Source organism: Taeniopygia guttata, chromosome 3 (genome assembly GCF_048771995.1).
Source record: "Taeniopygia guttata chromosome 3, bTaeGut7.mat, whole genome shotgun sequence".
Taxonomy (NCBI): domain Eukaryota; kingdom Metazoa; phylum Chordata; class Aves; order Passeriformes; family Estrildidae; genus Taeniopygia; species Taeniopygia guttata.
The window spans coordinates 20,449,489-20,463,182 of record NC_133027.1 but is presented as its reverse complement, the minus strand read 5'-3'; the positions used below and the strand labels follow the sequence as shown (position 1 = coordinate 20,463,182).

The 13,694-nt window shown below is 34.8% G+C and overlaps 1 protein-coding gene across 3 annotated transcripts in view; it reads right to left on the bottom strand.

The window, feature by feature from the left end:
* Window positions 1–13,694, bottom strand: part of PXDN (peroxidasin) — a 93,655-nt gene that overhangs the window by 44,519 nt on the left and 35,442 nt on the right. For 2 of the 3 annotated variants that reach the window (XM_072926051.1, XM_002195455.7), the window contains exons 2-4: window positions 13,185–13,256; window positions 11,464–11,535; window positions 4,988–5,059 (exon numbers count right to left, since the gene is read on the bottom strand). In XM_072926051.1, coding sequence (XP_072782152.1) covers window positions 4,988–5,059; window positions 11,464–11,535; window positions 13,185–13,256 — 216 coding nt within the window. The remainder of the gene's footprint in view (window positions 1–4,987; window positions 5,060–11,463; window positions 11,536–13,184; window positions 13,257–13,694) is intronic. The other variant, XM_072926050.1, reaches the window with a different exon arrangement.

Here is a 13,694-nt window from a genome sequence, read left to right as displayed (position 1 = left end):
AGCTAAAAAAAATCAAATAATGAAGTCCAGCTGGAAAATACTCTTAACTCCTTCATAGTAGTTGGGCTGCACAAGTTAGTTGAGTTTTGCAGGTCTTTAAATTATGACCTAAAATAGTCCTGAGCAACTTATCATGCAATTTATTAATAGAACAAGGTGCTAAATATCTGGCTAAAAAAATCTGTAATTCAAAATAAATAGATGCAGAAACCAGATTGCATTTTAAGTCTACAATAAAGAGAATAAAAAATCCTTGGCATTATGGCCTACACATTAATCCTATTTTATAACTTAGGTTTATCACTTCTATTATTTTCTTCTATGTACCACATTAAAGTTTTGTAAAGGTATATTTTAATATTTTAATTAATATGGTAATTTCCTGGATTTAAAATTCATTTTAAAGGTAGCCATATTCAGGAAATAATCTCACACTGGCATATCTTTATAGGCATCTTTTATATTCAGAGTACAAAGCACTAAAAATAGTAGTATCATCTAATAAATTAGATATTAAAAAGACTTTCAGAATGAAAATTGAAAGACAAAGCATGCAAGAGTGATTTTTAAAGACCTACATGTATTTAGTTTTTAATTCTAAACTCGCTATCAAGAATTAAACGGAAGGAAAGGAAATACTTATAGTGAAAAAATAGTCCAAAGGAAACACCTCAAGAGGAATATCAAGATTTTATCAGCTAAGCGTGGTATAGATTGTCTTTCTTACTATTAATCTTGTAGGACAAAAAATAACAGTAAAATTTAGTCCCAGTGGCATTTTTCACAGCACTAAATTTAGGATTACATCTTATGTAACCTAGTAGTTTTTGTAGGTAAGGACTTTTATTATATATATATATTCTTTTTCTAATAGTATCATCACATCTTTGAGGAAGTACTCACCCATTAGCTGAGTAATCTGTGTTCCGAATATTTGAATAGTATGTTTGCCCTTTTGATTATTTGAATAAGAATGAATGAACATATATGTTCCATATTTATCAAAGAGCTTTCCCTGCTCAGGGACAACAAGTAGCAACCTTAAACTACAAGGAAAAATATTTTCATGTATGTTGTGACAATGATATGAAATATCAGAACAGGATATTTAAGGAGATTATGGAATCCTCACTGAAGGCTTTTAAAATAAGGCAAGTATCTGTTTCCATTTTGTTCTCCCTATCTGATCTTATTGTAGAATAATAAGGATAAATTTCTCAAGGCCCCTGTCATACCTTTTGGGTTCCCTTGTTTGTTTATTAATTAATTATCTGACACAGACTCATGCAAAAATCAGGAACTTGTAGTATAAAACAAGAAAATAAATAGCAACACTTCAAAAATACTGAAAACTGAATTGAGGTAAATAAACTTAATATAACAAATTGTATCACTATATCTTAGTTAAGGCTTTTGTCTATTAATTCCCTCTAAATATGTACATGTATACATAAACTACATCATAACTAATAACAGCTTATAAAGAACAAAATTAGTATGTTAATACGAAAGTTAAAAGAAAATGCATAACTAGGATTAGGTAAAGAGATTTAAATAATTCCATTAATATTTGGGGATGCCGCTAGTTAAATAGTGCCCCTGATACATACAACTCATAAGCTGAGATCTCAAAAAATATGACAGATATTATTTGGAAGGAAAGCAACATATACACATCTGGAAATGGACTCCATTTAGAGCTAGAGCTTGGGATCCAAACTCAGGACCTGTCAAGCAGGGTATTTGTGACATTTCAGGTGGGATTCAGGTGTCAGGCGCAGGCACAGAGGCACAGAGCAGCTCTCTGAGCCCAGGCACACACAGCCCTCCTTGCCTTTCGGGTGTTCTGGCTGCCTTCCGGCTGCTGCTCTGAAAAAATGCAAGTTTCCTGCAGCTTTCTGCTGTCTGTGCCAGACCCTAACATATGTCTTGCAGATTTAACAGCATCTAAACTGGTACTAAGCAGCTACTTTTCATCAACTGACTTTCTCCCTTCATGCCCAGCCACAGGTGAAAAGTTAGGTGATGAAATATGTGTGGCTCAGTGTGCTCAAGTACCTAAAACTACCAATTTTTCTTCAGAATTCACCCTAGCAAATAGGCTTCAAGATATGATTCAAAGATCTTATTCCCTTGGCAGAAATTTCCAAAGGAAAAGCTATTTTGACGACATCAGCAGCTAAGAATTCTGCTTCAGAGGTTTAAGGAGGAACCTGCCAGCTGCAGTAAATACTTGGGGGGATTTTGTCCCTTATACCTGCAACAGTAAATTTAGGTTTTAGTTAGTGTAATTTAGTTACATTTAACTACATTTAGTTTCTGGTAACAACAATCACCAAAAATGTGTTTGCTTTGCTGTTCAGGTATTTTTTAAAAAGCAACTATGAGTTGAATTCTGCTTCACTGGAATAGAAGAAATTGCTGTGAAACAAGTCATTCCCTGAAATATGGTCCACAGTGTCTACTTCTGAGAACTCTGCTGAGCACTGAGAACAGCACTTGGCTGAGTTAACACAACCAGTAGCAAAATGTGTTCAATAACTTGTGTCCAGAGAGGCTTCAAATGCAGATGCATTGGCTGTCAATACAGTTCAAAACTGAAATTAGGACACTTAGGAACTTGTTTGTCAAGAGCAAGTCTTGTCTTATCGGCAGTTTTTCTCCAAAGTTAATGAAAAACAGACCCTGTAGAGTCAGAACGTATTTTATGCTAAAGATGCATAAATGCCAAATCTCTCCTAAACTAAAAATCTCAAAGTGTACTCTCCGTTAAATTTATTTCTGTGCTTGCCACTGCCTTCATGTGTTCCCATTTTCCCTCCTGGCAAGCTCTCTGTTTAGGAGAGAAGCAGAAGAGGTCTATAAAGCAGCGAGCTCTGATGCAGGCAGTGGGGAAGCACCTGCCCCCCATCCCCCAGCTGACATGACACATGGGCAGAAAATGAACAGTGACTCTGCCAAGCTCCATTTCCAATCTTCCTAGCTAGAGATGAGACTCAAGCCTTGAGTCTGAATCTCAATTCCATACTGAATAATGTGGATGTCTCAAAAGTTTGAGCTTAAGCTGATGTCACTGTAGGCAGAGAGGCTTAACTGCACGTAGTGGAAAAGTGCATTCAGAAGATGCTAATATTTCAGACTGATTTACGTCTTTCAGTAGTAACAGGAAAAAAGAGCATAAGAAAAAAGGATAAATATTGCCACTTACAGCATATGAGGCTTGCGGCATGAGGAAGAACATTATTTTGGAAACATTAGTAATTCAATAAATGGACTTCAGTATCCCAAATTCTACACAGAAATTATGTATTGCTATTAGCATGCAAGTAAGCCCTACCAGTTGCTGTCAATATGGTGCAGTAATAATTTCTAGAGTCAAAGGAGAAGGAAGATAAGGGTATTAAGAAAAAAAATTACATATTTATATACTTTTTATAATTAACACTTCTGTTTTACACAGAAGCCCCTCCTTCAAAAGACATCTATTGCGCTCTAAAAGGAGCATGTATGATTTCGTACCCATATGAAATGTCATTTTATTCCATATATATTCTATGTCTACTAATATCCTTAGAGCAAGGAAACCAGTACATATAGAACACTTGTAACACACTGATACCTTTCAGGAGTTTAAAAATTTATATTCAGCTCCCAATATAAGTTTATACACTACAAAACTGATTGGTTTACTGCAATTATTTGGTAGTCAAACAGTGAAACAACTACACATTTACAGCTTTTTCCTTTTTCTAAACATTATCACAATGAATGTAGAGCAATGCTTTCTGATCAAAAAGTTACAGAATTGTTAAGGCTAGAAAAGGCATTTAGGATTTTCAAGTCTAACCACCACTATCTAGCACCACTATCTAAACCATGACCTCAAAGTGCCATATCCAATCATTCTTGAACACTTCCAGAAAGAGTGACTCCACTGCTTCCCTGGGCAGCCTGTTTCAATGTGCTACCACCTGTCACATGGAAACATTTTTCCTAACACCAATCTAAACCTCTCCTGGTGCAACTTGAGGCCCTTTCTTCTTGTCCTGTCACTTGTTACCTGGGAGAAGAGATCACTCCCCAACTCACTACAACCTCATTTCAAGTAGTTGTAGAGAGAAATGAGGTCTCCACTGAGCCTCCTTTTCCCCATACCAAACAACCCCAGCTCCCTCAGCTACTTCTCACAGGATTTATGCTCCAGCCCCTTCGCTCACTTCACTGCCCTTCTCTGGACTCGCGCCAGCAATTCAATGTCTCTCCTATAGTGATTATAAAACAAAACATAGTTGAACTTAATGGAATCAACACAGCTGGGTCTTGTCATGCTTAGGACTGTATTTTTCATTCTTTTTTAGTAGAAATTATTCTTAATTTTACAGGAAAAAAAGTATGATTTTAATCAATCTATCTTTCTGGAGGACATTACTGTAACATCTACATTGCAAATTATGAACTTCCTTACTTTTTAAACATCTATATCTGTATGTGGCAATGATTAACACATATAAATAATAGCAAGGTTTTTATTTAAAAAACTATTCTTGTTTCAAGGTACAACAGAACAGGATTGAATTTGCAGAGGCTAATTTTGCTTTAGTTATGCTGCATAAAACACAGTAACTGCTGCAGTGAAACGAATTGAGATATTATAAAAACCAGCAGAAACGAAAGCAGAATCTATCTCTAAGCAATACACATCAGTTTTCAACATTTTCCACAATAATTCTCCTTTGTCAAAGCTACGTAACAATGTATAGGGATATCAGGAATGCAAATAACAAATAAAAGACAAACACAGAAATGAGGAATTTGACACAGAGATCAATTGTGGTTTTTTCACATGCAAATGATTATGGGGCTCTCTGCCCACCCCAGGGAGTGCAGACATGCAGAGCATGCAGGTAGGATGTACGGCTCAGGGCGTGCACTTTTCCTCTGCAGGGGAACCATGGAGATGACAGCACAGAAGAGAAAAGGCACTTACAGTTGTTCTAGAGAGGCAAGTCCTTTAAATGCTTGCCTGTCAATTGACTGGATTTCATTCTTGTACAAATAGCTGAAACAAGAAACAATCAGTAATATTAGTACACAAACAAGAGCTACATGAAGGTGGAAAAGAAGAATTAAGTTGACACGTGAAGACAGTTTTTCAACTACATATTAGAAAAAAAATACAAATAAAAAACTAAAAACATAAAAACATTCTGTCCATGAGATTTCATCCCAAATGACTACTAGGAAAGACAAAAGTGTGGAGCCTTGAAGGCCCTGAGGCAAACACCCAGATGTACTTGGGCTTCCCAGTGCTCATGGCACTACTTACTGATTTTTGTCCCTTGTTCTCTTGATTGGTTTGCCAAAAGTCAAAATAAGTTAAACTTAATAGGACAGAATTGCATTAGAAGTGCCTCTACCAGAGCACACCAGGGATGCCACTGGTCTCTTGTTTTCTTTAAAATAGGTCATCTGAATACTGGTGTAAATATTCGAATTCAGACAGAGTGAGTCTTTTACTGGACTTGGAGAACAAGCAGTGAGAAATTTCTGTAACTCTACCTGGGTCACCTTTGGAATATTCACAAAAAACCACAAGTTAGAATATTGGTATCACATCCATAAAGCAGCACTGTATATTTGTTTTACCACTGTGTAGAAGATGGACATTAGGTCCCCATTGATACTCTATAATATAAACAGAATACATATGCAGAGTATCAGTAAGATCACACGTGTTGTCTACACCTTTTTTATGGAATTAAAATAAATCAGGAAGCATCAGTGTATGTGCTCATGTTCATCATGCTCTTAGCAGTAAGGATGGTTTAGTGAGGGGATATTGGAGAAAAATCACACAGTTTAGCTGATGACTACAGCTTCTGCATGGAGGCAGCAAATGAAAATACTTTGGGAGTTCAGTGTCAGTCACTCTTTTTGTGTTAGGATAGGCACAGGTTTCTGGTTAAGAACTTTTTCACAATTATTTGACAAATGATTTGAAACTCAGTTAATCAGACATGGGTTTCTATGGAAAAGGGATGAAGAGACTTTGTACCACAAATGACTTTATTAGCAGGCATCTTATTAGTAGTGGTTTTGGATTTTCTATTACAGTTTTAAGTAACTTATGGGAAATATTGCAAACTCCTTTTGGTGCAACAGGAAAAATACTGGCTCTGCTAGAGGTGGTGGCAGTTTTTACACAGATGAGACATTAGGCAACATTTCACAATAGGCCCTAACAAGGAAAGAAGTTGTAGGTATTTGATATTCAACTAACGAAAACTTTGGGGAATAATAAGGAGTAGTATCCTTCCTTTAAATCTAAATTAACTTTTCCAATGCACTACTTTCTGAGAATCCAACACATTAATATACAGAGATTCCTGTGTGCTTTATTAACATGGATATGCATGTAAATAAAAAAGCAGAGTTCCTCCAAGAACAGGCAACATGGAAGTAAAAATTTCTGAGGTTTTTAAAATATTCAAAACAAGAAAAAATTAATGTAATGTGAAATTACTGCAAAAACTTTAATAATAATTTGAAAACAGCGATTTTATATGTGGAACTGGTTTTTATTCTATTTGAAAAAAAATCATGAGTATTAAAATATTTGTTTTGGCTCAGATTTATCAGTTCATTTGAGGATCACAGTCATTACAATTTTCTCTCCTTAATTTTCCTCTCTCTTTGATATTTAATTCCTATCTTATTTTCCTGTGAGAATTTTAAACGCACCTTTTTACTCCTTAGAAAATGTCGAGGACTGAATAGCTGAAATGTTATTTATTTTCCTAATACACTTAACTCCACTTGGCAGTGTGGAAATCCCTCTTATTTCTGAGTACTAAACTTCTGGTCAGACCAGAGAACAAAAGTGGGCTTAGACAGTTTTGAAAACTGCCCTCAGTTAATTATCTCTTTCTGCATTTCAACAATTTTATTCAAAAAATCTGAATTAATCAAATTTTTTAAAAAGTTTTACCATAGCCATTCACAGAACTTTTATTTACTCTCTGAAGACAGAAGAAGGCAGAGAGTGAAAATCGGAGTTGAGTTAGACTGGGATAATGACTGTAGTACTGCAGACTTTTACCACCATACTGCAGGGAAGGGAGAAGCCTTTAGGGGTTCTTACCAAGCCACTGCAGTGAGACTTTATTTGAGATTCAGCTTTACAGAGCTTTTTCCATTCTGACCAGCAAACCCTCAGCTGCAGGGAACTCAACCAACCTCAGTCAACCATATCCTCCCTTCACAGAGAAACCCCAGCAACCTCAGGGCTACACGTCCTATGACAAATGTGTTAACCAGACTTCCATTTAATTGTGCAGCTATTTTCACTGAGGACATTAACAGAAAGGAAAACATATAATTATTTGCCTAATGGACAGAGACATGACAGAATATAAAGTACAAATAAGTATCATTCACAAAAAAAATTTGTCCCTCTAAAATGGTACCATGCACATACAGTGTTATAGAAGTAAATTTTTAACAAACATTCTCAAAACTTATCTCAGTTACATTATCAGAAAACAAATGCAGTACAATTAGGGTAAAAATGATTTATCATTTAATTAACCTAAAAGCTCTCTTACAGAACTAAATATTAGAATTTTACAGGAGATGAATAAACAGTGGATTAATATGAAAAAGGGATATATTGTATTAAGACATTAAATTATTTTTTGACAATTACTAATATCCATTTTTAGAAATGTTAAAAAGAAAAGCTTTTTTTTTTTTTTTTCCCAGAAATGCAAGCAAGGCTGCTAGAGATCAGAGGTATTGGTCATATACTTCAGAAATGAACAAATAGGTAATCAGGTATCAGAAAACTTGGGAGGAAAAGTAGCTTCAGTTAACAAGTGTGCTAGATTGTCTATGAGGACATTATTGGGCGGTTCTTTTTTTCTTTTTCTTTATGGGCCATATTAAAAATCATACGATTTAAGGAAAGTAAGATTTAGATATACTTGCTTGGAACTGGAGAGAAAAAAAGGCAAAAAGTAACAGGCATTGCAGTGTTAAATCTCACAAGTAAATAAGCACCCAAAGACAGGTTTACATGGGAACAAGAAGGACAGTGGAACCAGCAACATGAAGTGCAAAGAAAAGCGATCTGGAACCACTGGAGGTGCCCTGAGGACCAAGTAACATCACCAAGACAGCAAGAGTGGCAGAAGGCACAGAAGGAAATGAGACCCAATCTCAAACACATCATCTACCACTATTACTTCATTCACCAGCCACAAAACAAAACTTGCATGCTCCCTGTTGGCATTTCTGGAACTGATACACTTCAGACAGTCTCAATGAGCATTTACCATACGCTTATGGTAATAATTTCATGTCTGTTTCCTCCTCTATGCATTTCATACCAGGCGAACATACATTGTTGACAAAGTTAATTTCATTCCCCAGTTTTATTTCTTTCACTTCCTTCATGATATCTTCTAGCTCACTGCTCTGTAAATGTCTAATACATGTTTCTCTTTCTCTGGGAAGGTTTTTAATAGCTAACCTATATTATATATTTTTCCGTATCTCCCCCTGACGAATTCTTTTTTTAACTTACCTTCATTTTTTCCACTTCTGATTCCAAATCTTCTAGTAATCTACACATTGAAATGATAATAATGTGTCTACCCTCAATTCCCAACTATCTTCTCTCTTGGAGAATAAATTGTTAATTTTTAGGCTTAGGAAGAATTATCCTATCAAGTTTCTCTAAATTTACCTGCATCTATATCATAAGGCTGAGAAGCTTACCAAAGATCTTTATTGCCAACACTGAGGTATATGGAGTAAAGACAGATGGACAGAAAAGCAGAGAAGCAGAAGAAAAAAAAAGTACCCTCTTAGTTTCACAACAAAACAATAATTACATTTCTTTCATTTCAACCTTTAGTATATTAATACAAAACCAAATTATTACCACAAACAGAGCAGTAAAATCTGCTTTTATAATTGCCAGAATTTCAATTACATAAAGAACAAGATAATAAAAAATCCTAAAAAAAAGGTTAAAAAATTATGTGCAGTTTTCTTTTTGTGATGTAAACACCAACTTTTACAGCGATGAATACTTTCAACGCAGAGAAAATTGAGAAAATATTACTCTTCGTCAAAAAGTGTTCTTCAGACAGTTCTCATATACTTCTCATAAAACTCTAAGCTCAGCTTCAGAAAGGAATAGTACAAAGAAGCATTTGAAAATTCTGATTCAGATCCTGCTGAAAAAATTTTTGTTTGAAAGCAAAACACTGATCTTCAGCAGTCACACAGGAATGGATCTTAACAGCTATCTCTCAGAGACTGGCTTCTAAAAATATAAATATGCTGTGTTATATTTATATAAAATATAGAATTATTAATATTTTTACTTAGTTTTATATATGCATGTTTAAAAATTGTTACAGATCTTATATTTATATATACTCACATTTTGCTAAATCAGAGCCACTGAGAAATGACAGGGTTTTTTTAAATTAGTGAGGAAATTATACATTTTAAGAACCACATGCAATCCAGTACAAGCTGTCATAAGAAGTAACATCATGGATCAATGATCGAGTTTTATGAAACATGACAGTACAAGTTAGGTTTGCAAATACGCACAGGACCAGATGATACTAAACCTCCATTTTTCCAGGTGATTTGACTTTATAATAATACATTCTGAGCAGTATTTCTAACTTTTCACAATCTCTCCCCCCTGATTTCTACTTCAGTGAATCCTAGTGGAAAGAAATGTTTTTTGATTTGTTTCCTTCATTTCACAGAATACAGTTAGACTTCAGTTACTCAGCTGAAACTTTCACTGCTGATTGTATTGTATTGATTTGTTACATTTAAGTGTTCTGTATTGATAATCTGACCAGTACCAGAAATTTTCTAACTTTAAGGCTGTTCAATTTAAACATTTGTTACAGCCATTGAAACAGGCAAAAAAACCCCTTAGTTTATTTTTTCAAAACAAAGGATAGCTTTAAAGAGCTCTCTGCAGAAGAAAAAATTACTACATTGAACTTTATAATTAAATTTTCCAGGGAACACCAGGAAAATAAAAAGATCTTCCTCTTAACAGTATAGATAGTGACAGCTATTACTACATGTATATGAGAACAAATCAGAGTTCAGTTATCTTTTTTCACTTTTGAACTGAACACACTGCATTGTTAAGCTTTACTTCAGGTTTACTACAGCTAGAAAAAGGCAAGCATGTGAAAACAAAAAAGTAATACGAAACAAGAAAAATCTTTGTAGAATTGCTGACTTCGTAGTCAGTCTGCTAAAGAAGTTTAGCAAACTTCACATAGTAAAACATTATGTACTACACTACCAGAACCATCATACAGACATTTCTTGTAATACAATCATCCTGGACTTTAATCACTCATTGGCGACAGTCTGTTCAATATTCTATTGTGTATAGGTTAAACAATTTCATTACTGAAATACAATACACATAAAAATGAGAACAGGAAACGCAATCAAGCACAACTTGGCAAAACAGGCAAATGTGTCTGCACAAATTTATGTGATTTTTCTCCCTGCTCCCACCTCCTTGGAAGTCTTCTGGCTGTATTCTTGGAAACTGCATGGAAATCTCAGCTTCTGAATTGTTTCCAAAGCAATGAAATCTCAATGTGACCTTTTCTTTCTGTATGTCATACAACTAACCATCAATCAATACTCCAAGACAATGGAGTGAAACTTTTCTAAATGACACTCCATAAGGTCAACTCCAGAAACTAGAGCTGAGAATCCATGACAACCAACTATGCACCTTTAGTCTATTATACAGACAAAAAAAAACATTTTTGATGCCTTTTGTTTATTCATATAATTGATAATCTTGGTATGTTTGTTAAAAAAGAGAGAAGTTAGGATTAAAATATACAGGCTGACTGAAGACCTAGTTAGTGACACACTTCATGTATTCTCAGAAGGCTAATTAGCATAAGCCTCATTTATTTCATCCTCTCCTCTTTTATAGCATAGTTCACTACAGGTGGACTTGATTGGTCATTTAATCAATACATTTCACATGATTGGTTAATTATCAAGACACCTGTTTGTAAATAACCTTATGGGTAAAAGAGTTTATTGCAAAACACCAGGTGCAGATTGTTTAGAATTCTTTCTCTCCTGCTCCGGAAAGCTTCTCAGGCCGACCCATGGGAAAGCTTATCTAGCTTTCTTTCTCTCTGACCAGAGAGCTGCCACCACAACTAGTCAGTCCTTTAAAATGTATTGCCAACAGATAGCAGTCTTTTATTATCAGCTACTAAGAGAAACACGGTTGCCCCCACCCCATAAATTCATTTCACAGATTTTCAGTGCAGTTTATCTCCTGATAGAGTGAGTCAGATAGAAATCACCATCGGTGATTAGAACACTTTCTCACTGAAGAAGCTGTTACACAGTGAAGTGACATTTCATTTAACTTACAGATATTTCAGATTTTCAAGATCTTCAAATGCCCCACTAGGAATTCGTTTGATTTGATTGTTGTTTAGAAGCCTGCAAAAAGAAATAAACAACCATTTATTTTAACATAAAGAGACACTAGGGAAAAAAGTGTAAAAGCAAGGGCAATATAGTATTAAAGAGAAAATGCTTTTTCCCCTAAGAGTAACTGTTAGAGAAAAAAAGGTTATGTGCTTACGGCTGCTCAACCACTATCTTGCAGGCAAAAACCTGAAAAAATTAGACTTGTAAAAAAATTAGAATTGTAAAAAAATAAATTAAAAAATACTCAAACCCATAAAAATAGCAACAAAGATAAACAAAACCCGAAACCCAAACAAAAACCAAAAAGGCCCACCCAGAAATGGAATAATGTAGTTTCTTGCAGTTATCTATGATGTAGATGAAGGGGAGGAAAAAGCTTTCTGCATCAGTTTGAAACTGACAAAAACAAAGATTTGTCACTAGCAGGTGCATTAAAGTGACTTTTCCCAGATGTTTCTTAGCCATATCTTGTGTACTGGGCCCTCTACATTGTACAGGAACACAGTTTGTATGCACAGATTTGCACTCATCCCTCATACACTGGTTTTACAAAGAGAAGGGAATTCAAACTTAACGTATCCTGTCTTTATCTGGGACTTGTGAATATCAGATCAGTGATCTGGGCAGTTAAAATTTGAGCTGGATATCTGGCAGAAATTGTAATTCAAAACTGGGGATCAGCTGCAAAGAGAGGTACGATCAAAGGAGACTGGAAATAGGACAGTTAGTAAGAATATCCTGGCAGCACAGATTTGGACAACATACATTTCAGGGAAGGTCTTATCTTTTCTTCTGAGGTGAATACAGAGTAAAAGATGTGTCAGTATATTTGTCATGACTGCCTGCAGATAAATAGTGATCCAAAGCTCACTGACATCACTACTGCATTTCAACTCATACACTACTTTTCTTCTGGGAAACAGTCACATTTGCAATCATAAGTTACGTACATTTAAAAGTAAAAATAATTGTCTGCCTTAATTCCTCCTCATGCCTGCTAATATATTAAAGAAGAGAAACATGCATGCATTTGTTTTAAAAGTGATGCCTGAAGGAATGATAGAAAGTTAAAATGATAAAGTTAAAATGATAAGACTCATACTAATTGTATTTGGTGGTAAGACAGACTTTTAGAGAGACTATTCTTTACAATCATATATGATAACAAAGACCTACATAAAAGGCAGCTCAGTAGGAACAAAACCATCTGTCTCCTGCCAGTCCTGGTAAGCACATTAGAATAGGAAAGTTCAGAATATTAGAATTTGTCAAATATTTTGTAGCTGTAACACATTTGCACATCTTAGCCTTTAAACAGCTTTTTTGTAACCCCATGGATTATTATGTGATATTCCAGCAAAACAATTTAGCACCATGTCAAAAAAATCTTACAATAATGGCCTGAATTTTTTCATGAAATTCAATTAAAGTATATTAATAAAATACTAATATGCAAATAATTTTATTTTTATTTTGATAGACATGTGTGTTTCTGCCTTCAAATATTTTGGTTCTAACCCCCAGTTCCACCTGTGTAAACGCTACAGCTCAAATTTATGAGACTACTTCCCTGTGAAAAGTGAGCAAATATGACACATTATCAAATTGATCATATTAAGTCAAAAGGGAAAGGGTCTTAGGGTTGAAAAAGGACTTACAGTGTGTTCAGGTTTTTAAGCCGTCTAAACTCTCCAGGCTGGATTTCTTTAATCCTATTAAATCTTAGATCTCTGTAGAATTAAAAAAAAAAAAAAAGTCTAGTTATTAAAAAGCTACGTATTTTTTCATATGGAAAAATGAACTAAGCACAAGCCCTTTGTGATGACTGACAAGACTCTGTCCATACAACACAGCTTTTGACCAAAGCAAAACAAACCCAAGTGCTGTTTGACAAGTTTAGGCAGAGGATTCACCAAATCCAGCCTCAGTGGTCAGATGAAGGCTCTATATAAGTTAAACCTGTGGTCATGAAGTATGTTCTCTTCCACAGTGAAACAACTTGTAATGGATTGTTTAGTATTTCACTAAATTGAATTGTCTCTGTACTTTAAAAGCTGTTTGTAAACATTACCATCAGACAAAAATGCATATTTATAAATAAACAGATATAGAAACATTTGCATTGGAAAAAAAAAACATCAGGAAAAAGAAGAGACAGGTTAAGACTT